This window comes from Lipophrys pholis (genome assembly GCF_963383615.2).
Source record: "Lipophrys pholis genome assembly, contig: SCAFFOLD_24, whole genome shotgun sequence".
NCBI classification, from domain to species: Eukaryota; Metazoa; Chordata; class Actinopteri; order Blenniiformes; family Blenniidae; genus Lipophrys; species Lipophrys pholis.
In genome coordinates, this window is record NW_028291924.1 from 967454 (window position 1) to 995158 (window position 27705).

General features: G+C 43.0%; 1 protein-coding gene across 1 annotated transcript; it reads left to right on the plus strand.

Annotated features, from left to right (window-relative positions):
* Nucleotides 1-1167: 1167 nt before the first annotated feature.
* LOC308128378 (NACHT, LRR and PYD domains-containing protein 3-like) lies at nucleotides 1168-27568 on the plus strand. The gene is made up of 13 exons (XM_080494085.1): nucleotides 1168-1244; nucleotides 2627-2746; nucleotides 4843-4962; nucleotides 6799-6900; nucleotides 6977-7055; nucleotides 7368-7575; nucleotides 7934-9734; nucleotides 9815-9988; nucleotides 16452-16634; nucleotides 21854-22036; nucleotides 24741-24923; nucleotides 25219-25392; nucleotides 25697-27568. The coding sequence occupies exons 1-13, from the start codon at nucleotides 1201-1203 to the stop codon at nucleotides 25761-25763; spliced, it is 3438 nt and encodes a 1145-aa protein (XP_080350211.1). The 5' UTR covers nucleotides 1168-1200; the 3' UTR covers nucleotides 25764-27568.
* Nucleotides 27569-27705: the final 137 nt, after the last annotated feature.

Genomic DNA, 27705 nt, shown 5'->3' on the forward strand with positions numbered 1-27705 from the left:
TAATTATAGTTTAAAGTTTAAAATGTATTTTATTTTCAATTCCAGCAAGATCATGCAATAACTATTTTTTGCTTTTGCTGCATTTCTTTTCAACTACAGGTGAGACGGTAAGGTCCTTTTTTGTTTTGCAAAGTGTTCTTTCCACTGTAAAGAATTTAAAAGTAATTTAATTTCAGTTTAGGTTTTTTAGTTTTTGCACAGAATGTGTTGTGTTCAGAAATAAATGGGGTTTTTTTTACCAGTTTTTGGATCAAACATGGAGTTGGTGATTATTGTTTGTGACCACTAAAGTGTATGTTGCTTCATACACCAAAACAAAAATAGACTAAATGACTTGCTTTTAAAATTTTTAGCTCAAAAAGAGTTGATAAAGAAAATTTGTAAATCAGAGACAGTATAGCTTAAGTTTTTCTTTTGTTTTATCCCCATGAAGAAAACTCATGTCAGTCAAATAAAAAATAAAATGTATTGAGCACATTAAAATATACTTCGGAATCTCATGAAAATTTCATAGGCAGTCGTTTTGCTTCCGTTGGTGTTGAAGGAGGTCCATAATTTAATGTTGTTTTTTTTATTCAAAGGGTAATAAGCATTACTGCAAATATGTCAGTCAGTAATAAACATTGGATCAAATTTATCATAATGGGTCCCCATAAGTAACAAATGTGTAAAATATTCTAATTATATGTAAATCAGGTCCCCTAAATGCATCTTAACCCGATTGACAGGATGTCCCCTAAAGTCTCCAACAGAACAGCTCATCAAAAAAACTTGTGTTTTTTAAAAATACAAAGGTGTGTATAGCCTGCCCCCATTTTTGATGTTTCACCTGATTTTTTTCAGGCTTGCAGAACCTACAGAAAAGGGTGTCCCCACAAATGAGGATTTAAAGATCGGTCCCCACAATACATAGAAACGTGTGTGTGTGTGTGTGTGTGTGTGTGTGTGTGTGTGTGTGTGTGTGTGTGTGTGTGTGTGTGTGTGTGTGTGTGTGTGTGTGTGTGTGTGTGTGTGTGTGTGTGTGTGTGTGTGTGTGTGTGTGTGTGTGTGTGTGTGTGTGTGTGTGTGTGTGTGTGTGTGTGTGTGTGTGTGTGTGTGTGTGTGTGTGTGTGTGTGTGTGTGTGTGTGTGTGTGTGTGTGTGTGTGTGTGTGTGTGTGTGTGTTGAGCAGGTTGGTGTGTTTCTCTCTGTCTGACTCAACATGTGGGACGTGGATGAAGAAGACCCACCAGAGTGTGTGGACAGGTAAGAGACGTCCCCCCTCCTGCATTCAGTCAAACAACAAACAGAAGAATGGACACTAAATGTAAACTCCATAGAAAGATGAAATGTAGTAAAAGTGGCTCTGCTGTATTGACACGTCTCAAGGTTCAGTGATTTCAAGTCATCCAAAGTGAGCTGAAGTGATTTCAACAGGCAGCAGAAAAAGAGCTGCAGTAAAGGACATGAGGTGCAGAGACATTCCACCGTCCCCATGATCAGTCCCAATGTGATCATGAAAGACACAAGGACAAGCAGTGGAAAGGACAAAGACTAGAAGATCATGTGTTGTCTTTCAGGTCAGAGTTTCTAACTCCTCTTAACCTGATCCAAGGTCAGAGCAGTGTCACCTTTCCAACAGGGAGTTTAAAGGAAGTGGACGTCTCCACATGACACTGAAGTCCAAACGTCCCACATCACTAACTTACAGTTTGGTCCACAAAGATTTGTCCTGAGACAAAGTTTGTCTCATTTTGTTCTGTATATTACCACAGGAAATAGAAATGAAACCCTCCAGACTTCAGCTTTAATTCAGTGGCTTCAACTAAAACATCCCATAACAATGTGAGGAACTAAAGGATTTGAACACAATCCCTTCATGTCAGAGGCTCAAAAGTCACTGAACCAATGAAATAAGAGAGAATCAATCCTTCATCTCTCACACTTGTTGAAAAGCCTTTGCAGGCAATGACTGGCTGAAGTTGTGAACTCATGACGTCAGCAGGCGCTCGCCGGGTTTCCTCTATTTTAATGCTCTTCCAGGCTTCACCGCAGAGCCGCTCACTTGATGTTGCTTTGTGGGTCTTTCTTATCCAAGTTTAATCTGTAAGAGGAGAAATTCAGAATACAGATTATTGTGGGAAAAGTCAGAGTCCAGATCAGATGCTCCTACTTTTCCAGGAACTTTGAAACAAAAGGCAGATTGGAAATGACATGAAGGTTATTGAAGTTCTTTCATCAAACATATTTTTACTGATCAATTCCTGAAAACTTTTCCAGAAGAAAATAACATTAAAGTTCTTTTGTTGAAAACAGGAAATGAAATGATAAGAACCAAGTGTGATCTGGTGATCTAATACAACATTTTGACTGTGTGTGTGTGTGTGTGTGTGTGTGTGTGTGTGTGTGTGTGTGTGTGTGTGTGTGTGTGTGTGTGTGTGTGTGTGTGTGTGTGTGTGTGTGTGTGTGTGTGTGTGTGTGTGTGTGTGTGTGTGTGTGTGTGTGTGTGTGTGTGTGTGTGTGTGTGTGTGTGTGTGTGTGTGTGTGTGTGTGTGTGTGTGTGTGTGTGTGTGTGTGTGTGTGTGTGTGTGTGTGTGTGTGTGTGTGTGTGTGTGTGTGTGTGTGTGTGTGTGTGTGTGTGTGTGTAGAGGTGAGAAGCTCAGACACACAGCAGGGTCTTCAGTATCCAGCAGCTTGTCTATGAAGAGTGACTGGTCCAAACATCTTCAACCAGACTTCAGAGCTGAACCTGGACCTTCAGACACAAAGTAAGAAACTCTTTCTTTTCTTTTATTTCCTCAAAACCAGAGTGAGAGAAGTTGTGCTCACTCTAAGATTCACTTCCAGTATTTTAGTACAAGAGTCCAAACTGCAAACTGACCAGCAAAGTCTGATCCTACACTCTTTCAAAAATCCTATTTTGATGATGAATCTGCTGGTTTCAAAGTTTGAAGAGAAGATTTGAAAGTTGTCAGTGATTGGATGATTTGGATGTTGGTTGAGAAGAAGTTCCAGAGTTGCTGGCTGAAGGCTCTGGACCTCCTGATGTTCATCCAGGCTGGAGGTCAGTGAGGCTGAGAGAGGAGGTCAGAGAAGTACTGTGGATGTTGGTGAGACGTGAAGGAGGAGGGTGAGGGACAGAGGAGATCAATGAGGTACAGAGGGAGGAGCTTCATCAGGAACTTGAATCTCTGGAAAAGAATTGTGAAGTGAAGCTGTTGAACTGAAGTCAGTGGAGTTTCTGGAGAAGCAGTGTCATGTGAAGGATGGAAGGTGTTCTGATGATGATTCATACAGAAGAATTTGACAGCAGATGGAGTTTCTGGAGGATTTGAGAGGGAGAGCAGAGAGAAGGAAACAGGTGGAGGTGACCAGGGTGTGGAGCAGTGTGGAGGTGCTGCTGGGTGAGAGGGAGGAGCAACAGAGCTTGATGTTACCAGGGTGGAAATATGCTGACTCAGTCATTCTATTGATGTGGGTTGGAAATAACAGAGTGCTGTCGAGGAAGACACCCACACTCCTCACCCTGACTGGAGGGGAACCAGAGGAGCTGTCCATGATGGAGGACTAACTAGGACCTTTAATGGACCTGAATCATATGAGGAGAACTTCTTTATCACTGCTGAGTTTGATCAATGAGAAGAAGAACCAGGACTTGATGTCCTGTAGATAGTCACTGATGGAGGTGGGTGGGAGGGTGAAGGTGGTTTGGTGGAGACGTAGAGCTGAGTGTCGTCTGCATAACAAAGAAACTTCATGAGGTATTTATGAGAAATATGGACATGTGGAGAAGATGGACAATGAAGAAGGTGGGACCAAGTACAGAGCCCTGGGGAACACCAGAGGAGAGGGGGATGGGGGGATGTAAAAGATTTGACCTGAATGAACTCAATGCAACTAAAGACAAATCTGTATGTTGCTTGTCGCTCTCTGTCCCTGTCCTCTCACTTCATAACTTTATATCTTTGAACCTTCAACCAGAAGAACAGAAAGTCTCCTCTGAGTCTGGTTCTATAGAAAGTCTCCTCCTCTGAGTCTGGTTCTACACTTTTCTTCCCGTTCAAATGTTTTTTCTTTCTACTGTTACTTTTACTTGCTGTGGTGGAACAGTTGAGTTTTTTCTCTGTAGAAGTACCTTGAGATTATTGTGGTTCTCTATGAATTGAATTGAATCAAATTAAATCAAACGGAATTGAATGGAACCAATCCAGTGATGTGATGGACAGTCTGATGGACGTCAGTCTGTAGAGGAGGGTTACATGGAGTTGGTGATTCGAGGAGGAGGAGGAGGAGGAGGGGGAGGGTAAAAGTCCAGAGTCAGGTGGTTGATGGTGATTCTGATGAGAGGTTCTGTTTCTGAGCTTCATTGAGGGAAACCAGACTGGAACTGTTCATACAGATTATTGTGGGAAAAGTCAGAGTCAAGATCAGATGCTACTACTTTTCCAGGAACTTTAATGGCAGATTGGAAATGACATGAAGCTTATTGAAGTTCTTTCATCAAACATATTTTTACTGATCAATTCCTGAAAACTTTTCCAGAAGAAAATAACATTAAAGTTATTTTGTTGAAAACAGGAAATGAAATGAGAAGAACCAAGTGTGATCTGGTGATCTAATACAATATTCTGACTGTGTGTGTGTGTGTGTGTGTGTGTGTGTGTGTGTGTGTGTGTGTGTGTGTGTGTGTGTGTGTGTGTGTGTGTGTGTGTGTGTGTGTGTGTGTGTGTGTGTGTGTGTGTGTGTGTGTGTGTGTGTGTGTGTGTGTGTGTGTGTGTGTGTGTGTGTGTGTGTGTGTGTGTGTGTGTGTGTGTGTGTGTGTGTGTGTGTGTGTGTGTGTGTGTGTGTGTGTGTGTGTGTGTAGAGGTGAGAAGCTCAGACACACAGCAGGGTCTTCAGTATCCAGCAGCTTGTCTATGAAGAGTGACTGGTCCAAAAGTCATCCAATAAACTTCAGTGCTGAACCTGGACCTTCAGACACAAAGTAAGAAACTCTTTCTTTTCTTTTATTTCCTCCAAACCAGAGTGAGAGAAGTTGTGCTCACTCTAAGATTCACTTCCAGTATTTTAGTACAAGAGTCCAAACTACAAACTGAGCAGCAAAGTCTGATCCTCCACTCTTTCAAAAGTCCTATTTTGATGATGAATCTGCTGGTTTCAAAGTTTGAAGACAAGATTTGAAAGTTGTCAGTGATTGGATGATTTGGATGTTGGTTGAGAAGAAGTTCCAGAGTTGCTGGCTGAAGGCTCTGGACCTCCTGATGTTCATCCAGGCTGGAGGTCAGTGAGGCTGAGAGAGGAGGTCAGAGAAGTACTGTGGACGTTGGTGAGGCGTGAAGGAGGAGGGTGAGGGACAGAGGAGATCAATGAGGTACAGAGGGAGGAGCTTCATCAGGAACTTGAATGTCTGGAAAAGAATTGTGAAGTGAAGCTGTTGAACTGAAGTCAGTGGAGTTTCTGGAGAAGCAGGGTCATGTGAAGGATGGAAGGTGTTCTGATGATGATTCATACAGAAGAATTTGACAGCAGGTGGAGTTTCTGGAGGATTTGAGAGGGAGAGCAGAGAGAAGGAAACAGGTGGAGGTGACCAGGGTGTGGAGCAGTGTGGAGGTGCTGCTGGGTGAGAGGGAGGAGCAACAGTGCTTGATGTTACCAGGGTGGAAATATGCTGACTCAGTCATTCTATTGATGTGGGTTGGATATAACAGAGTGCTGTCGAGGAAGACACCCAGACTCCTCACCCTGACTGGAGGGGAACCAGAGGAGCTGTCCATGATGGAGGACTAACTAGGAGCTTTAATGGACCTGAATCATATGAGGAGAACTTCTTTATCACTGCTGAGTTTGATCAATTAGAAGAAGAACCAGGACTTGATGTCCTGTAATTAGTCACTGATGGAGGTGGGTGGGAGGGTGAAGTTGGTTTGGTGGAGACGTAGAGCTGAGTGTCGTCTGCATAGCAAAGAAACTTCATGATGTATTTATGAGAAATATGGACAAGTGGAGGAGATGGACAATGAAGAAGGTGGGACCAAGTACAGAGCCCTGGGGAACACCAGAGGAGAGGGGGATGGGGGGGATGTAAAAGATTTGAACTGAATGATTTTTAACTTTAAAGTTATTCGACCAGAATCCATTTGGGAAACATGAAACATGTAGGATCCAGTTTCAGTTGTTGATGTTGATCTCTGATACATTATTACCTTTCTGAATGGAATTGGTCATGACACTCACACAAACACATAATTCCAGCATTTAAATTTAAAGGAACATACCAGTGTGTTGACCTCTTGCTGATTAATGATCAGTTTCACAACCTTTAAGAATATTCTGGAGGTTCTAATCCTCTTTCTCTGAGAAAGTCCAGTCTTTTATTTTGGGCTGAATCGGTCCAATATTCATCATTTTGCTTCAGCTTCTGCGACGCCATCTTTGATATCCCAGAAACCCTTGTGGCAGATTTCCCAAGATGATGTCAGTTAGGAAACATCAACACAGTTTGATGTTTGGTTTGTAAACATCAACTTTGGTGGATCGATTTGGGAAACTGCAGGTTGGAAATGAGTCCAAATGAGTGTTGATGGTCTTGTTTTGGTGTTTTGGTTTATTCTCTCTGCAGAAGGGAGATGTTTTATGGGAAGTACATTTTGAAGATTGTTTTTCTGGTAGAGTAACTTTAAATGTGGAACTACAGTTTATAACTATTAAATATCCTCACAGTATTTTCACAAAGTCTGACTTAGAGAATCAAAGTCTCAGTTCTTCCATGTATCTTCCATTGTTCCAGTAAGTCTGTTCCTCATGTTGTGTTTGTTTTTAGCTCTGACTCTGGGTTTCCATCCAGCTGTGTGTCCATGAAGAGTGACCACTCTATGGGGGAACCCTTTACCTTTAAATGTGGAGCAGGAAGTGGTGATGAGGGGTGAGAATCAGTGTTTGTCTCAGGATTCCTCATCACACCACACAGCAGCTTTAACAAAGTCAACATGTTTCTGCAGCGTGAGCCAGCAGAGCTCCCAGCTTCTCCCTGGTGGCTCCGCCCCTCAGCATCAAAGACATCTGGACTCCACATTTATGGTGAGAACACGTCTCCATTCAACACTTTACTGTCACATCATGAGACAGAAGAAGCTGCTGTGACTTCCAGCTGAAACATGAAACAGACACTCAGCTTATTAGATCCATTCAGGTCCAAAGTGAAACAGTCCAACCTTCATCCAGCTTCCAGGCTTCACTGATGCTTGAAGCTGCTTCTGCTGGAGATCCCACATGAAGTGTGATTTGGCTTCACATGTTGTCCATCCTGCTCTCTGCACTGGATTTACACTCACATCTCAATCTGGCTTCAGTTTCAGCTCAAAGTCAACTCCAGATGTTTCTCTGTTCCAGCTGCTGGAGGACAACATGGTGACTTTCATGAAGAAGGAGCTGAAGAAGATGAAGAAGCTCCTGAGTCCAGATTACCCAGCATGCTCAGAGAGTGAGAGGGAGGATGAGGATGAAGAGCAGAGGAGCAGCAGAGAGTCATTTCTGAGGATCACCCTGGACTTCCTGAGGAGGATGAAGCAGGAGGAGCTGGCTGAGCGTCTGAGGAGCAGTAAGAGGATTTGATCTCATTTCACAGGATGGAGATGAAGCTGAAATGTTCTCAGCTGGAGCAGAAAGCAGTCAGAAACAGAGTCCATCCAGAGAACACAGGTCATTTCCAGGTCAGACACAGAAAGTGTGAAACAGGCAGAAAGTCCAAAACAAGCAGCAGAGAAGAGGAGACACAAAGAGAGTTCCTGAACTCTGCTGCTCCTGTGATGCAAACATCTGCATCAGATCAGAGGCTGTTTGGTCTCCACTGAGGAGCTGGATGGAGCTGATGGAGGAGAAACATCTCCACTAACACACTGTCATCTTCACATTCAATGTCAAACACACTCAACTCATTCCTGCTTTCTTCTTTTCAGGAGCTTCTGCTGGAGTCTGCCAACAGAAGGTGAAATGTGCCCTGAAGGAGAGGTTCCAGGTTGTGTTTGAGGGGCTCTCTAAAGCAGGAGAGTCCACCCTCCTGAAGCAGATCTACACAGAGCTCCACATCACAGAGGGAGGGACTGCAGAGGTCAATGAGGAACATGAGGTCAGACAGATTGAAACAGCATCCAGGAGAGCAGCCAGAGCAGAAAGCAGCATCAGACCAGGAGACCTCTTTAAAGCCTCACCTGGAAGATCTCCACCAATCAGAACAGTGCTGACAAAGGGAGTGGCTGGCATTGGGAAAACAGTCCTGACACAGAAGTTCACTCTGGACTGGGCTGAAGACCAAAGCAACCAGGACGTCCACTTCACATTTCCATTCACCTTCAGAGAGCTGAATGTGCTGAAGGAGAAGAAGTTCAGCTTGGTGGGACTTGTTCATCACTTCTTCACTCCAACCAAAGAAGCAGGACTCTGCAGCTTTGAAGACCTCCAGGTGGTCTTCATCTTTGACGGTCTGGATGAGTGTCGACTCCCTCTGGACTTCCAGCACCCTGAGATCCTAACTGATGTTACAGAGTCCACCTCAGTGGATGTGCTGCTGACAAACCTCATCAGGGGGAACCTGCTTCCCTCTGCTCGCCTCTGGATCACCACACGACCTGCAGCAGCCAATCACATCCCTCCTGACTGTGTCGGCATGGTGACGGAGGTCCGAGGGTTCACTGACCCACAGAAGGAGGAGTACTTCAGGAGGAGGTTCAGAGAGGAGCAGCAGGCCAGCAGGATCATCTCCCACATCAAGACCTCACGAAGCCTCCACATCATGTGCCACATCCCAGTCTTCTGCTGGATCACTGCTACAGTTCTGGAGGAGGTGTTGAAGAGCAGAGAGGGAGGAGAGCTGCCCAAGACCATGACTCAGATGTACATCCACCACCTGGTGGTCCAGGCCAAAGTCAAGAAGGTCAAGTATGATGGAGGAGCTGCCACAGATCCACACTGGAGTCCAGAGAGCAGGGAGATGGTGGAGTCTCTGGGAAAACTGGCTTTTGATGAGCTGCAGAAAGGAAATCTGATCTTCTATGACTCCGACCTGACAGAGTGTGGCCTGGATCTCAGAGCAGCCTCACTGTACTCTGGAATGTTCACACAGGTCTTTAAAGAGGAGCAAGGCCTGTACCAGGACAAGGTCTTCTGCTTCATCCATCTGAGCCTTCAGGAGTTTCTGGCTGCTCTTCATGTCCATCAGACCTTCATCAGCTCTGGAATCAACCTCCTGGATAAACAACAACAAACCTCCTGGTGGTCAACAGTCCTGATGAAGAACAATCTCCACCGTCTCCATCAGAGAGCAGTGGACGAGGCCTTGAAGAGTCCAAATGGACACCTGGACCTGTTCCTCCGCTTCCTCCTGGGTCTTTCACTGCAGACCAACCAGAGTCTCCTCCGAGGTCTGCTGACACAGACAGGAAGTAGCTCACAGACCAATCAGGAAACAGTCCAGTACATCAAGGAGAAGCTGAGTGAGAATCTGTCTGCAGAGAGAAGCATCAATCTGTTCCACTGTCTGAATGAACTGAACGATGGTTCTCTGGTGGAGGAGATCCAACAGTCCCTGAGATCAGGACGTCTCTCCACTGATAGACTGTCTCCTGCTCAGTGGTCAGCTCTGGTCTTCATCTTACTGTCATCAGAAGAAGATGTGAAGGAGTTTGACCTGAAGAAATACTCTGCTTCAGAGAAGGCTCTTCTGAAGCTGCTGCCAGTGGTCAAAGCCTCCAACAAAGCTGTGTAGGTGGTTCATGAACAAATATGTAGAACTGAGTCCATGACAAACATTGAACTGGTTTTCATTGTTGCTTCTTCTTCAGGTTGAGCAGCTGTGGTCTGTCAGAGAGAAGCTGTGGAGCTCTGTCCTCAGTCCTCAGCTCTCAGTCCTCCAGTCTGACACATCTGGACCTGAGTAACAACAACCTGCAGGATTCAGGAGTGAAGCTGCTGTCGGCTGGACTGGAGAGTCCTCACTGTAAACTGGAAGCTCTCAGGTTCTGACATTATTGATCATTAATATCCACCACTCTCTGTTCTCCTGCTCACATCTCTAGAACATCAGTAAAACATCTCAGTAGAACACTGCAGCCTCTTGATGTTTTCTCCTCTATTAATCAGGAAGTAAAACTACAAAGTAAAGTTCCAGTGTAAGTTCAGGTGGAGAGCAGCAGCTTTACTTCCTCCACTCACTGTGTTTGTGATGCTCCATGTCACAGAGTTCTGCCTCAGACTCTGACACCGACACGACTACGAGCAAGAACACCACACATGAGACAAGCCCAGCAGCAGCAGGACACTCACTTCAGGTGTGCTCCTGTGGCTGGATGAAAATATCATCACTTAGGAGGCTGAGGATCCACCAAGGAAAGAGAGGAGGATGAGAGAGCAGAGGCGAGAGCCTCACAGTGACCAGTACTTCTTATGAAGCAACCAGTCAAATCAGTGGAGTGAAGCACAGCGACGGGACAAAATAGAATAGAATAGTTTATTCTAGTGATGGCCAGATGAAGCTTCATGAACCACTGTCTTTACTTTCTGACCCTCACACAGAACCTGTGTAGTTTTCTTCTTCTCATTTTAAATGAATATAATCTTAGGAATCCTACTGTCACTACTTGCTGTCTTATTAATGTGTACAAGGGTGGATGAAATGTCGACCTCTTCTATGTCAGGAACTCTGAAATTCTTCATCCTTTATGATTAATTGTGTTAATTGATATTAATTTAACTATGACTTCAAATTCCAATGAATAGTTTTTTACAGTCTATCTTGATGAGACTGATATAAATTGTCATCATTTCCTGTTAAACAGGTGGTGCCCCGAGGTTTTCTGATGCACATCAGATTCCATTTTTTGTTCATGATCCATGACTCTTTGATCATCACTAATCAGTGTTGACACAGTTACCTTGAAAAAGTAATCAAATTACTGATTACTAGTTATTTTACTGATTACTTGTTTTTTAAAGTAACTAAGTTAGATTACAAGTAACGTTTTAGTTACTTTCAACAGCTGTCGACAACACCCCATCCTCTGAACATAGAAATGACAACCGGTTTTGCCAAAAGCTCTGCTGACCACTGCCTCCTGCACCTGCTGATACATATTTAACCTTTGACCTTCATTCTTTGTTGTATTTATATCTGACTCACGCTTTTATTATCAGATTGTTACTATTGCAGCTAGTTATTTACGTGGTGATGTAGTTGTAGTCTGTTGTTGCACTATTTATCTATTTATATATTTATCTATCTATCTATCTGCACTATGCAACCTATTAATTACCCCCCTCTGGAACAAATAAAGTATCTGATTGATTGATTGAAAAAGAAAAAGAAAAAAAAATACAAAAAGAGTTCAACATCTCTGCAGTTCTTGTTGCAATGATATAGTTTAGTGTTGACATTTCTTGGTTCCAATTATTTTGTGTCACCTGAACGCACCGTTAGAGCGAGTTGGTCTGTGATTGGCTGAGAGTGGAGAAGGGGGTGGGTCAGGTCAGACAGCATGCTCTGTGTGTGTCTGTTAGTTTGGAGGAGAGAACGAGCAGCCGCTTCTGTTTAATAATAAAGTGTCTTTGTAGAGAAGAACTCATCCTGCTGGACGCCACAATAGTAATGCTACAGTAGTAATGCTATAATAGTAATGCCACAATAGTAATGCTACAATAGTAATGCTACAATAGTAATGCTGCAATAGTAATGCTGCAATAGTAACACTACAATATTAACGCTACTATTGTATCGCTACAGTAGTAACGCTACAATAGTAATGCTACAATAGTAATGCTACCCTACTAATGCTACAATAGTAATGCTGCAATAGTAATGCTACAATAGTAACGCTACAATAGTAATGCTACAATAGTAATGCTACAATAGTAACACTACTATAGTATCGCTACAGTAGTAACGCTACAATAGTAAAGCTACAGTAGTAACGCTACAATAGTAACACTACAATAGTAACGCTACATTAATAACGCTACAGTGGTAATGCTACAGTAGTAACAAAACAATAGTAATGCTAAAATAGTAACGTTACAAAAGTAATGCTACAATCGTAAAGCTACAATAGTAACGCTAAAACAGTTACACTACAGTAGTAACATTACAATAGTAACGCTACCATAGTAGCGCTACATTAGTAATGCTACAGTGGTAATGCTACAGTAGTAACAAAACAATAGTAATGCTACAAAAGTAATGCTACAAAAGTATTGCTACAATAGTATTGCTACAATAGAAACGCTCCAGTAGTAATGCTACAATAGTAATGCTACAATAGCAACGATACAAAATTAATGCTGCAACAGTAATGCTACAATAGTAACACTACAATATTAACGCTACAATAGTAAGACTGCAATAGTAAGGCTACAATAGTAACGCTACAGTAGTAATGCTAAGTAGTACCGCTACAGTAGTAACGCTACAGTATTACCGCTTCAATTGTAATGCTACAATTGTAACACTACAGTAGTAACACTACAATAGTAACACTACAATAGTAACTCTACAATAGTAATGCTACAATAGTAACGCTACAATAGTAATGCTACAATAGTAAGGCTACAATAGTAATGCTACAATTGTAAAACTACAATAATAAAGTTATAATAGTAACACTGCAATAGTAAGGCTATAATAGTAACATTACAATAGTAATTCTACTGTGGTAACGTTACAATAGTAACGCTAGAATAGTAATGCTACAATAGGAACACTACAGTAGTAACGCTACAATAGTAACGCTACAATAGTAACGCTACAATGGTAACGCTACAATAGTAATGCTACAATAGTATTGCTACAATAGTAACGCTACAATAATAAAGTTACAATAGTAACACTACAATATTAACGCTACAATAGTAAGACTGCAATAGTAAGGCTACAATAGTAACGCTACAGTAGTAATGCTAAGTAGTACCGCTACAGTAGTAACGCTACAGTATTACCGCTTCAATAGTAATGCTACAATAGTAACACTACAGTAGTAACACTACAATAGTAACACTACAATAGTAACTCTACAATAGTAATGCTACAATAGTAACGCTACAATAGTAATGCTACAATAGTAAGGCTACAATAGTAATGCTACAATTGTAAAACTACAATAATAAAGTTACAATAGTAACACTGCAATAGTAAGGCTATAATAGTAACATTACAATAGTAATTCTACTGTGGTAACGTTGCAATAGTAACGCTAGAATAGTAATGCTACAATAGTAACACTACAATATTAACGCTACAATAGTAAGACTGCAATAGTAAGGCTACAATAGTAACGCTACAGTAGTAATGCTAAGTAGTACCGCTACAGTAGTAACGCTACAGTATTTCCGCTTCAATTGTAATGCTACAATTGTAACACTACAATAGTAACACTACAATAGTAACTCTACAATAGTAATGCTACAATAGTAACGCTACAATAGTAATGCTACAATAGTAAGGCTACAATAGTAATGCTACAATTGTAAAACTACAATAACAAAGTTACAATAGTAACACCACAATAGTAATTCTACAGTAATAACGCTACAATAGTAATGTTACAATAGTAATGCTACAATAGTAACGCGACAATCGTAATGCTACAATAGTAATGCTACAATGGTAACACTACAATAGTAATTCTACAGTAATAACGCTACAATAGTAATGCTACAATAGTATTGCTACAATAGTAATGCTACAAGTGTAACACTACAATAGTAATGCTACAATAGTAACGCTACAATTGTAACACTACAGTAGTAACGCTACAATAGTAACGCTACAATAGTAACGCTACAATAGTAACGCTACAATGGTAACGCTACAATAATAATGCTACAATAGTAATGCTACAATAGTAATGCTACAATAGTAACACTACAATAATAAAGTTACAATAGTAACACTATAGTACTAACGCTACAATCGTATTGCTACAATCGTATTGCTACAATAGTAACAAAACAATAGTAACGCTACAATAGTATTGCTACAATAGTAACGCTACAATAGTAACGCTACAATAGTAACGCTACAATAGTAATGCTACAATAGTAACACTACATTAGTAACGCTACCGTAGTAACGCTACATTCGTAACGCTACATTCGTAACACTACATTAGTAATGCTAAATTAGTAACGTTGTAATAGTAACGCTCATGGACTTAATATAAGAAGTAACTTTAATCTGATGACTGGTTTGGAAATAGTAACTCGTTAGATTACTCATTACTGAATAAAGTGTTCATATCACTGTTACTCATCATCATCAACAGTCAAATTGCCTGATGTACAACCAGTGTTCCCAACAACATCAACTGTTTACAAAACAATCAGGACAACAGATTGTAATACAGACAGTCCAGAGTACAGAGCTAGGGCAAGGTGGAGGTTCTAAAGCCTCCACCTAATGGATGCCAGGTGTGCAGACACAGTTTGTGAACCGGGCCAGGGAGAGTGGCAGTAGGAGGAAACATTTATTGTGGTAGAGGAACTCAGTATTGGGCGAGTCATTGAGGACAGGAATCAACAATTGGACTGTGGACATCAAGTAAATACTTTGACATGTCCAAAGGAAAAACTGCTGATTGGACCTGATCAGTGTTGCTCCTGAATACGTTCTAAACAAGTTACCTGTCCTCACCAGAGCAGCACCTTAAATAGGTTAAGGTGCTGCTCCACCTCCTCAGCCTTACTCCACTTGACTCTACTCACTTTTGACACTTGCCCACTACATGATGGTCCCTGCTACCAGGTACTTTCATGGTACACCGTAGTACACTGAGGTTCCAAGCGAGCGAAGATGAGAAGACGGCAGGCTGCTCATTCACCCGCCATTTTTTAAACCTGAACACAATGAAAAACAAAAAAGGACCAAAGTCTGCAGCTGTCCTGGTGAACGCTGTTTAACCACATTTCTATTAGAATTTAAAGTATCGTATGGTTTGTTTTTCTTATTTTAACATCAGTAGCTACTAACAGCTTGTGGCAGAAGTCACCAGTTAACAGGAGCACCAGTGAAACCGAAACACCGGACAGTGAAGCATCACATCGGGGTGATTACTTGTGCATGACGGAGAAAGCTCCGATGACTCCGCCCACGCCGTGGTCGTTCTATTGTAATGGAAAACAAGTGAGGCTGAGTGGAGTAGAGGCAAGGCCAGTAGGGTCAAGTGGAGTAAGGCTGAGTAGGAGCTGGTGGAAAAGAGCTATTTATTACAAGTGACTGGGAATCAGAATATCTAGACAACAATGTGAATAAAGCTGTAAGAAATGCAGAATTAGGAAGAAATGTTAAACAAAGAAAACAATAACAAAGATCATCTATTGATCAAAGAAGGATTAAAAGATTCTGTCAAAAGGAAAAATACAGGATACAGAGAATCTATAAAACACTAAACTAAAGAAGTGGCAAATAAATATGTGAAATACAAAAATAAGTTAACTACAACTAAGAAATGATTTAAATAAATATAAATAAAAGTGGTGAAATGTAAGAAAAGCAGAATCCTATTAAAGACACATGGAATCTATTAAAGAGTGTAAAGAGAAAGACCCAGAGACATTTCATTAGAAAGGAAGAAATCATAGAAATTATTATCAAATGTAAAACCAAATCTTCAGATTGAGACTAAATGGAGATGAAACCAGTAAAGAGGGTGATTGAGTTTATCTCCAAACTACTGACTCACATCTGGAAACTTTCTCTCTTTATTCAGGTTGAGGGGCTGCAGGTTGTCAAAGATTACTGCATAGTGACAAACCATTTAAAGACATTGGTCGTACTTAAGACAGGCTGTATCTAATGACATTTTTTGTGTTCTCTGTTTATTTGGAAACGTATCGAACTACATGGTGGTATCGGTATCGATACCAGAATGTTGGTATCGTGACAACACTAGTTCTATGTTGTATAGTTCTATGTTTAACCCTTTATTTTACCAACAGCTACACTGAGATATACCCCAAAGTTATAAAATATTCAGGAAACAAATGTTGAAAGGTTTGGAGTTCAGTATAGAAGAGTTTGGAATGAAATATTTACACTTGTTCAACATTAAAGAAAAACTTTTAGAGTTTAAAATATTTAGGAAAGAATAAAAACACAATAACTGTGTGTGTGTGTGTGTGTGTGTGTGTGTGTGTGTGTGTGTGTGTGTGAGTGTGTGAGTGTGTGAGTGTGTGTGTGTGTGTGTGTGTGTGTGTGTGTGTGTGTGTGTGTGTGTGTGTGTGTGTGTGTTGTGATCCAGATGTTGGAGGACAGAGATGGACTGAGCTCTGCAGCATGTTAGTGATCAGCATGTTGATGAGACTCTTCTCCTCCTGGTGGCTTCAGCTGTTTGGACTTTACATTTCTAAACTCTTCCAGTCTGAACCTTCTTCAGTCTCAATGACTTCAACATCAAACTTTGTCCTCTAATCTCACTTCTTTCTCTCTTTATTCAGGTTGATGAACTGCAGTTTGTCAGAGATCAGCTGTTCTTCTGTGGCCTCAGCTCTGAAGTCCAACCCCTCCCTCCTGAAACATCTGAAACATCTGGACCTGAGTTGGAACCAGCTGCAGGATTCAGGAGTTGAGCAGCTGTGTGGTTTTCTGGAGAGTCCACTCTGTAGTCTGGAGACTCTGAGGTCAGACTCCATGTTTGAGTTTGTGTGCAGTGAAAGTTGTGTTGACACTAAAGGTCAGACATCAGGCTGATATGAGATGATCCACACTGAGGATCTCCATGAGAAACTGAGACTTCTTCTCTGGGCTTTAGTCCTGTGACTGTGGCAGAGCCGTGTGGAGCTCCACATTTCAAAGCTTGGTAGAAGAAGCAAGGTGCTGCAGTGGAGAATTCTCCGTCAACCTCTGACACGCTCCATGTTGAGCTTCAGCTTTCAAAGCAGGCTGATCTCTCCTGGATGAAGAGTCACTGATCTCCCAGCTGGAGCTCCAAACTCTCCCTCACTCTGCCATTGTTGCCCCCCTGACCCAGTGTGTGTCATGTAGGGGTGTGATTCCATCCTGTAATAGGAAACAAAGAGGCAGACCACTTGAGCTGGGGTTTGGCTCGGCTGCAGGATTTAATATGCTGCTGCCTCTGTGCAGCTTTTAGGCTCCTTCAATCGCCATGCGCCCTCTGCTGGCCTTTTAGAGTAACACACTGCTGCTTTCACCTGAAAAGTACTACTCTGTTTGAGCCTTTTAAACTAAAAATCAAAATCAGAGCAGCATGCCAAACCAAGGGCTGGAACATCCGCGGGTATTCTGCACTCTGGCAGTAAAATCTTTTTTTAATTGCAGATGTTTGAGCTGAAGTCACCATTATGAGGGACCGAGCAGAAAGACCAGGACCTCCAGAGGAGGCCTGGGCCTGGAGGCCAGGACCTCCAAAGGAGGCCTGGACCTGGAGGCCAGGACCCTGTTGTATTTGGAATGTTTCTTATTAGTTTTTTGTAAAAAAAATAATAAAAACCTGGATAAAAAAACCCTAAACATGCTCAAAAACTCACCAAATTTGGCACGCTCATTAACCCCCAGAGAGCCAAAATGTACTCTCTAGCGCCTCCTAGAGAAACCAAAACAGCGACCACAGCCCGTAGGAATGTCGTAGAAAGATCAAACCAAAAGTCAATTGTTCGTTTCAGCGAGCCCGACAATTCACACGCTGGGACCCGTGTCCTAAATCTGACAGGAAGGCCACAATTTGCCTTTCAAAATAAGATTTTCAAACACTAGCTACTCTGAGCACGAATATCTATCGACTTCAGAAACCTATTAAATGACAGAGGAGACTCTCCTCCTCAATAATCCCCAATATCACTTTCAGTGGTGGAGCGGTTCTGTTTTTATTTGCCGTCAAAGTTTTGAACACAGACTCCGCCTCCTCCTCCAGTTTAAAGGTTTTGTGCTTTGAATGACGCGACACTTTGTCTTTATTTGAAACGGTTCTCCTTTAACAATCATTTCTTCTTGATGTCCACATCGGCAGTGCTGATTCTCTCTCAGGGCTGCTGGCTGCAGACGGAACACACACACACACACACACACACACACACACACACACACACACACACACACACACACACACACACACACACACACACACACACACAGACTTGTGGTGCAACACTGCCCTCTTGTGAAGAGTTTGTAAACATGCAAATGTGACGAGGGAGAGAGGTATGTTCATGTGAGATTCTTTTCTGTGTAGCTCTATGATTAGTTCTGGTCTGTAGCTCTAGAAACAGCAGCCCAAGGCTTTAACTTTAATTTTTTCCACACCTTCAAAAGAATTGTACTCACGGTGAGTCCAGGATTCCAGCAGGTGGCGTCACTGATCCATAAAGCCTGTTTTATTCTTGACGTGTCCGCGAGCTCTGTACGGCTCCGTGCGGCTGAATGACGTCATTGTAGCCTCCAGGCCCCTCCGAGAGGCCCTGTTCACGCTGACGTCACCGCTCCATGCGCCTCCAACTTCTTGTGACTCCAGTAGAACCTGTGAGGTGTGGAGCGGTAAGAGCTCCACCCTGTACTGAGCAGACACGTCACTGTGCACAGACACATATTTAACTGTTAACACACCGTGATGAGGGACAATGACAACCTACAGAAACACTCTGATTCTACTTTTCTTTCACATGAAGCCGTTAAAAGGATCATTTTATGGCTCCAAATCCAAGCTTTCCTTTCCAGTAGTATGTGGTTTGTTTAGTCGTTACTGATGAAGCTAAAGTCTGGCTTCATTAGAAAGAAGTTCTATTAAATAACGCTACAATAGTAATGCTACAATAGTAATGCTTCAATAGTAATGCTACAATAGTATTGCTACAATAGTAATGCTACAATGGTAACACTACAATAGTAATTCTACAGTAATAACGCTACAATAGTAATGCTTCAATAGTAATGCTACAATAGTATTGCTGCAATAGTAATGCTACAATGGTGACACCACAATAGTAATTCTACAGTAATAACGCTCCAATAGTAATGCTACAATAGTAATGCTACAATAGTAATGCTACAATGGTAACTCCACAATAGTAATTCTACAGTAATAACGCTACAATAGTAACGCTACAATAGTAACGCTACAATAGTAACGCGACAATAGTAATGCTACAATAGTAATGCTACAATGGTAACACTACAATAGTAATTCTACAGTAATAACGCTACAATAGTAATGCTACAATAGTATTGCTACAATAGTAATGCTACAAGTGTAACACTACAATAGTAACGCTACAATAGTAACGCCACAATAGTAACGGTACAAGAGTAACGCTACAAGAGTAACGCTCCAATAGTAATGCTACAATAGTAACGCTACAAGAGTAACGCTACAATAGTAATGCTACAATAGTTACGATACAATAGTAACGCTACAATAGTAATGCTACAATAGTAATGCTACATTGGTAACACTACAATAGTCACGCTACAATAGTAACACTACAACAGTAATGCTACAATAGTATCACTACAATGGTAATGCTACAATATTATTGCTACAATAGTAATGCTACAATATTAATAGTAACACAAGGTTACGACTTGGAGAAGTAACTTTAATCTCATCACTGGTTTTGAAATAGTAACGCGTTAGATTACTCATTACTGAAAAAAGTGTTCATATCACTGTTACTCATCATAATCAACAGTCAAACTGCCTGATGTACAACCAGTGTTCCCAACAACATCAACTGTTTACAAAACAATCAGGACAACAGATTGTAATACAGACAGTCCAGAGTACAGAGCTAGGGCAAGGTGGAGGTTCTAAAGCCTCCACCTAATGGATGCCAGGTGTGCAGACACAGTTTGTGAACCGGGCCAGGGAGAGTGGCAGTAGGAGGAAACATTTATTGTGGTAGAGGAACTCAGTATTGGGCGAGTCATTGAGGACAGGAATCAACAATTGGACTGTGGATATCAAATAAATACTTTGACATGTCCAAAGGAAAAACTGCTGATTGGACCTGATCAGTGTTGCTCCTGAATACGTTCTAAACAAGTTACCTGTCCTCACCAGAGCAGCACCTTAAATAGGTTAAGGTGCTGCTCCACCTCCTCAGCCTTACTCCACCTGACTCTACTCACCTTTGACACTTTCCCACTACATGATGGTCCCTGCTACCAGGTACTTTCATGGTACACCGTAGTACACTGAGGTTCCAAGCGAGCGAAGACGAGGAGACGGCAGGCTGCTCATTCACCCGCCATTTTTTAAACCTGAACACAATAAAAAACAAAAACGGACCAAAGTCTGCAGCTGTCCTGGTGAACGCTGTTTAACCACATTTCCATTAGAATTTAAAGTATCGTATGGTTTGTTGTTCTTATTTTAACATCAGTAGCTACTAACAGCTTGTGGCAGAAGTCACCAGTTAACAGCAGCACCAGTGAAACCGAAACACCGGACAGTGAAGCATCACATCGGGGTGATTACTTGTGCATGACGGAGAAAGCTCCGATGACTCCGCCCACGCCGTGGTCGTTCTATTGTAATGGAAAACAAGTGAGGCTGAGTGGAGTAGAGGCAAGGCCAGTAGGGTCAAGTGGAGTAAGGCTGAGTAGGAGCTGGTGGAAAAGAGCTATTTATTACAAGTGACTGGGAATCAGAATATCTAGACAACAATGTGAATAAAGCTGTAAGAAATGCAGAATTAGGAAGAAATGTTAAACAAAGAAAACAATAACAAAGATCATCTATTGATCAAAGAAGGATTAAAAGATTCTGTCAAAAGGAAAAATACAGGATACAGAGAATCTATAAAACACTAAACTAAAGAAGTGGCACATAAATATGTGAAATACAAAAATAAGTTAACTACAACTAAGAAATGATTTAAATAAATATGAATAAAAGTGGTGAAATGTAAGAAAAGCAGAATCCTATTAAAGACACATGGAATCTATTAAAGAGTGTAAAGAGAAAGACCCAGAGACATTTCATTAGTAAGGAAGAAATCATAGAAATTATTATCAAATGTAAAACCAAATCTTCAGATTGAGACTAAATGGAGATGAAACCAGTAAAGAGGGTGATTGAGTTTATCTCCAAACTACTGACTCACATCTGGAAACTTTCTCTCTTTATTCAGGTTGAGGGGCTGCAGGTTGTCAAAGATTACTGCATAGTGACAAACCATTTAAAGACATTGGTCGTACTTAAGACAGGCTGTATCTAATGACATTTTTTGTGTTCTCTGTTTATTTGGAAACGTATCGAACTACATGGTGGTATCGATATCGTTACCAGAATGTTGGTATCGTGACAACACTAGTTCTATGTTGTATAGTTCTATGTTTAACCCTTTATTTTACCAACAGCTACACTGAGATATACCCCAAAGTTATAAAATATTCAGGAAACAAATGTTGAAAGGTTTGGAGTTCAGTATAGAAGAGTTTGGAATGAAATATTCACACTTGTTCAACATTAAAGAAAAACTTTTAGAGTTTAAAATATTTAGGAAAGAATAAAAACACAATAACTGTGTGTGTGTGTGTGTGTGTGTGTGTGTGTGTGTGTGTGTGTGTGTGTGTGTGTGTGTGTGTGTGTGTGTGTGTGTGTGTGTGTGTGTGTGTGTGTGTGTGTGTGTGTGTGTGTGTGTGTGTGTGTGTGTGTGTGTGTGTGTGTGTGTGTGTGTTGTGATCCAGATGTTGGAGGACAGAGATGGACTGAGCTCTGCAGCATGTTAGTGATCAGCATGTTGATGAGACTCTTCTCCTCCTGGAGGCTTCAGCTGTTTGGACTTTACATTTCTAAACTCTTCCAGTCTGAACCTTCTTCAGTCTCAATGACTTCAACATCAAACTTTGTCCTCTAATCTCACTTCTTTCTCTCTTTATTCAGGTTGGAGGGCTTCAGTTTGTCAGAGATCAGCTGTTCTTCTGTGGCCTCAGCTCTGAAGTCCAACCCCTCCCTCCTGAAACATCTGAAACATCTGGACCTGAGTGAGAACCAGCTGCAGGATTCAGGAGTTGAGCAGCTGTGTGGTTTTCTGGAGAGTCCACTCTGTAGTCTGGAGACTCTGAGGTCAGACTCCATGTTTGAGTTTGTGTGCAGTGAAAGTTGTGTTGACACTAAAGGTCAGACATCAGGCTGATATGAGATGATCCACACTGAGGATCTCCATGAGAAACTGAGACTTCTTCTCTGGGCTTTAGTCCTGTGACTGTGGCAGAGCCGTGTGGAGCTCCACATTTCAAAGCTTGGTAGAAGAAGCAAGGTGCTGCAGTGGAGAATTCACTGACAACCTCTGACACGCTCCATGTTGAGCTTCAGCTTTCAAAGCAGGCTGATCTCTCCTGGATGAAGAGTCACTGATCTCCCAGCTGGAGCTCCAAACTCTCCCTCACTCTGCCATTGTTGCCCCCCTGACCCAGTGTGTGTCATGTAGGGGTGTGATTCCATCCTGTAATAGGAAACAAAGAGGCAGACCACTTGAGCTGGGGTTTGGCTCGGCTGCAGGATTTAATATGCTGCTGCCTCTGTGCAGCTTTTAGGCTCCTTCAATCGCCATGCGCCCTCTGCTGGTCTTTTAGAGTAACACACTACTGCTTTCGCCTGAAAAGTACAACTCTGTTTGAGCCTTTTAAACTAAAAATCAAAATCAGAGCAGCATGTCAAACCAAGGGCTGGAACATCCGCAGGTATTCTGCACTCTGGCAGTAAAATCTTTTTTTAATTGCAGATGTTTGAGCTGAAGTCACCATTATGAGGGACCGAGCAGAAAAACCAGGACCTCCATAGGAGGCCTGGGCCTGGAGGCCAGGACCTCCAAAGGAGGCCTGGACCTGGAGGCCAGGACCCTGTTGTATTTGGAATGTTTCTTATTAGTTTTTTGTAAAAAAAAAATAAAAACCTGTATAAAAAAACCCTAAACATGCTCAAAAACTCACCAATTTTGGCACGCTCATTAACCCCCAGAGAGCCAAAATGTACTCTCTAGCGCCTCTTAGAGAAACCAAAACAGCGACCACAGCCCGTAGTAATGTCGTAGTGAAGATCAAACCAAAAGTCAATTGTTCGTTTCATCGAGCCCGACAATTCACATGCTGGGACCCCTGACCTAAATCTGACAGGAAGGCCACAATTTGCCTTTCAAAATAAGATTTTCAAACACTAGCTACTCTGAGCACGAATATCTATCGACTTCAGAAACCTATTAAATGACAGAGGAGACTCTCCTCCTCAATAATCCCCAATATCACTTTCAGTGGTGGAGCGGTTCTGTTTTTATTTGCCGTCAAAGTTTTAAACACAGACTCCGCCTCCTCGTCCAGTTTAAAGGTTTTGTGCTTTGAATGACGCGACACTTTGTCTTTATTTGGAACGGTTCTCCTTTAACAATCATTTCTTCTTGATGTCATGTGAGATTCTTTTCTGTGTAGCTCTATGAATAGTTCTGAGTCTGTAGCTCTAGAAACAGCAGCCCAAGGCTTTAACTTTAATTTTTTCCACACCTTCAAAAGAATTGTACTCACGGTGAGTCCAGGATTCCAGCAGGTGGCGCCACTGATCCATAAAGCCTGTTTTATTCTTGACGTGTCCGCGAGCTCTGTACGGCTCCGTGCGGCTGAATGACGTCATTGTAGCCTCCAGGCCCCTCCGAGCGGCCCTGTTCACGCTGACGTCACCGCTCCATGCGCCTCCAACTTCTTGTGACTCCAGTAGAACCTGTGAGGGGTGGAGCGGTAAGAGCTCCACCCTGTACTGAGCAGACACGTCACTGTGCACGGACACATATTTAACTGTTAACACACCGTGATGAGGGACAATGACAACCTACAGAAACACTCTGATTCTACTTTTCTTTCACATGAAGCCGTTAAAAGGATCATTTTATGGCTCCAAATCCAAGCTTTCCTTTCCAGTAGTATGTGGTTTGTTTAGTCGTTACTGATGAAGCTAAAGTCTGGCTTCATTAGAAAGAAGTTCTATTAATGATGCGTCTCATAGCGGAGCGCCCCCTGCTGCCTCATGCAGACCTCAGCCTGCGGTCAGAACGCCATACAAGACCTGGAAGTGAAGTTAGTTCCAATCAGGTTCCATGATTACTTCATAAAACACTCTGGCTTCACTTCCATGCAGTAATGTAACATAATGATCCCAAAGATCCCTGCAGAGGGGCGGAGCCTCCAGCACAGGGTGGAGGAGGAGTGTGACGTCACCAGTCCTTAAGTTTGACTTTCACATAACAGCAGAGGACATAAGGCCCGTGGACCAGAACCCACCAAGAGGTCCAATCTGGTCCCACCAAGCCAGGAGCTTTAAAGGATTTAGACACTTTGTTTTGACGTTTCAGTGGATTTTCACCAGAAGTTTCAGTTAAACTGACTTCATTTTCAGGAACTGATGGAAAAATATAGAGAATTTCATTATAGACACTGAATTTAAAGGTTCTTATAGCACTGGAGGAGGAGGAGGAAGAGGGGGAGGAGGAGGAGGAGGAGGAGGAGGAGGAGGAGGAGGAGCAGCAAGAGGGGGAGGAGGAGGAGTGTGTGTGTGTGTGTGTGTGTGTGTGTGTGTGTTGTGATCCAGATGTTGGAGGACAGAGATGGACTGAGCTCTGCAGCATGTTAGTGATCAGCATGTTGATGAGACTCTTCTCCTCCTGGTGGCTTCAGCTGTTTGGACTTTACATTTCTAAACTCTTCCAGTCTGAACCTTCTTCAGTCTCAATGACTTCAACATCAAACTTTGTCCTCTAATCTCACTTCTTTCTCTCTTTATTCAGGTTGAGGGGCTGCAGGTTGTCAGAGATCAGCTGTTCTTCTGTGGCCTCAGCTCTGAAGTCCAACCCCTCCCTCCTGAAACATCTGAAACATCTGGACCTGAGTGAGAACCAGCTGCAGGATTCAGGAGTTGAGCAGCTGTGTGGTTTTCTGGAGAGTCCACTCTGTAGTCTGGAGACTCTGGGGTCAGTTGACTGTCTGTTACTGTTGTAGAAGGAGAAATGTTTGTGAGCAGCTGTGATGTGAGACTCTGATCCTGCAGTGAGAGATGGACTGAGCTCAGCAGCTTGTTACTGATGTGTGTGGACATGAGGAGGAGTGGCAATGTTGTGCTGACATGTGGAGGATGAGTGTGATGAAGATCCACAACAACAGAACAGCTCATTGATCAGGACACCGTAATGTGGAGCTGCTCATTTCTCCATCAACACATCTGATTGGTTCTCCTCATTCATTCTGCTGCTTTCTCTCTTTATTCAGGTTGGAGGACTGCAGGTTGTCAGAGATCAGCTGTTCTTCTGTGGCCTCAGCTCTGAAGTCCAACCCCTCCCACCTGAAGGAGCTCCACCTGGGTAACAACGACCTTGAGGGTCCAGATGTGCAGCAGCTGGTTGGTCTTCAGCAGAGTCCAGACTGCAGCCTGCAGACTCTCAGGTCAGTAGATGTTGGAGTGAGTCCATGCTGCTTCCAGCAGGTTTCTACTAAACACAGTTAGTGTGAGAACAAAGATCCAGAGTTTGACTGCTCTGTGAGGCTGTGAGAGGAGAACGCTGAGCAGCTTCAGGATTGGACAGCAGAGGACACAGTCAGCCAATCAGAGGAGCCTCAGGCTTGTTGTGTTGGTCTGACAGTGGTGGTCCTTCATGAGCTCTGAGCTGCTGCTGTGGACAGGACTGAAGTCCTGGCTGCTCCACAGAGACTCTCCTCATCACCTCTCATCTCTCTCATCTCTCTGCAGGTGGACGGGGAGCTCTCGGGATTTCTGGCTGATGTACATGTCAAGTCGGAGACACTATATGTCCTGAAGATCCACTGAGGAGAGCAGAGCTTCATCCAGCAGTGAGCGACAGAGGAACCACCAGAAGATCAACTGAGTGTCAGTGGTGCAGTGTGAAGAGCTGTGAGAGTCCAGCATCGAACCAGGGTTCCTCAGGATGTGACGAAGAACCACCACCATGTGGACTGAACTTCCTGCTCCTGAGTGGGTTGTGTGAGCAAGATTGTCCAATGTTTTATTGTTCTCCAGAGTTACACTTATTATGTATTGTGCTGTTAGTGAAACTGCATGTCAACTGTTTTATGTTCTATGTTCCTTTGGTCCCCCTTGGAAACGAGATGTTGCATCTCAAGGGGCTTTCCTTACAATTAATTCAAATTCAAATTCATCCTCTTCCTCTTCCTCTTCCTCTTCCTCTTCCTCTTCTTCCCCCTCCTCTTCCTCTTCTTCTTCCTCCTCCTCCTCGGCCTGCTCCTCCTCCTCCTCCTCCTCCTCATCCTCCTCATCCTCTTCCTGCTCCTCCTCCTCCTCCTCTTCCTCCTCCTCTTCTTCGGCCTGCTCCTCCTCCTCCTCCTCCTATTCCTCTTCCTCCTCCTCCTTTTATTCCTCTTCCTCCTCCTCCTCATCCTCGGCCTGCTCCTCCTCCTCTTCCTCCTCCTCCTCCTCCTCGGCCTGCACCTCCTCCTCCTCCTCCTCCTCTTCCTCTCCCTCCTCCTCCTCCTCCTCTTCATGTGTTGGTTCATTGTGTTGGGCCTGGCCTCCATGGCTCACCCCCTCAGGACAAAGGAACATGTGGTCGCCAATGGAAAAATTCACCATTGGTCACGTGACCCCCACCAGGGGGTCCACGGCAACCCCTCCCTGGAAGCTGCATCCCTGCACCTCACCACCAGGGGGATCCACCAACTCCATCCACAGCCGTAGAAAACTCCCCGGAAACTCTGAAGCCAACCCGGCTCTGATTGGCCAAGGCCATGGTGAGCACAGCAGGGAGCCGGACCATGATGCGCCGGTATAAAAGTCCGACTTGTGAAGACACACCGTCTCCAAGACGGATTCACGTCCATCCAGACGCAGGACTTCGTACGGAGACACAAGGAGCCACGTGTTAACTCACGTGGACCGGCCCAGAACTTTTTAACTCCCTTCTCTCTCTCCCCCTCCTTCACTAATCCGCCGCCGCTCCTGTTATCTGATCAGATAAGCTCACACACACACACACAGTCACATTTAGCAGCCAAACTGCTATCTGGTGCTGCTAAACCACATCCACATCCATCACCAGAGTTCTAACTGCATGTCCCGTTAGAACTCCGCCGCTCAGAACCGGGACGACAAAGTCCACCAGTGTTTACGGGAGTAGGTGAGACCATGTTGTTCTGAGACCGCCCTCGCGCATACTCGCGTGACGGCCATCTTGTATAGCTGGTCGCTAAGCAACCATTGCGGCCCCCAGAAAGAGCGAGTCAAACGCCTCTACTGTTCGCTTATGTCATTGCATTTCCTCTTGACGTCCACCTGGTGGACACATCATACCATTGCGCTCTCCCACTGAGCGCCGTTGCATGCCCCTAGTGGTCGTCACGGTCACCAAATTGACCCGCCAACTTCTGCCTCCCTCTGGTGGATATTCAAGGTCATTACACCCATTCCACTCATCACTCCATGCCACACACAGACACACACACACACACTCTTTGTACATAGTGTTTGCTGTTTAATAGATTAGATCTCCATGTTAGATGTCGTTTGCTACTTGAACGTGTTGATTTATGAGATGATTTCAGAATTATTAATGAATTAATACATTTTGTTAATAAACTCCTATTAGCTGAATTGAACGATTCTTGGTGATTATTGTGTATTTATTGTTGACAATTCACTGGTTTGTAACAGTCTCTGCTTGGATCTCACACCTTCCCTTTTATTTAAGATTGTTATATTTTTACACAGAAATATTAACTAACTTA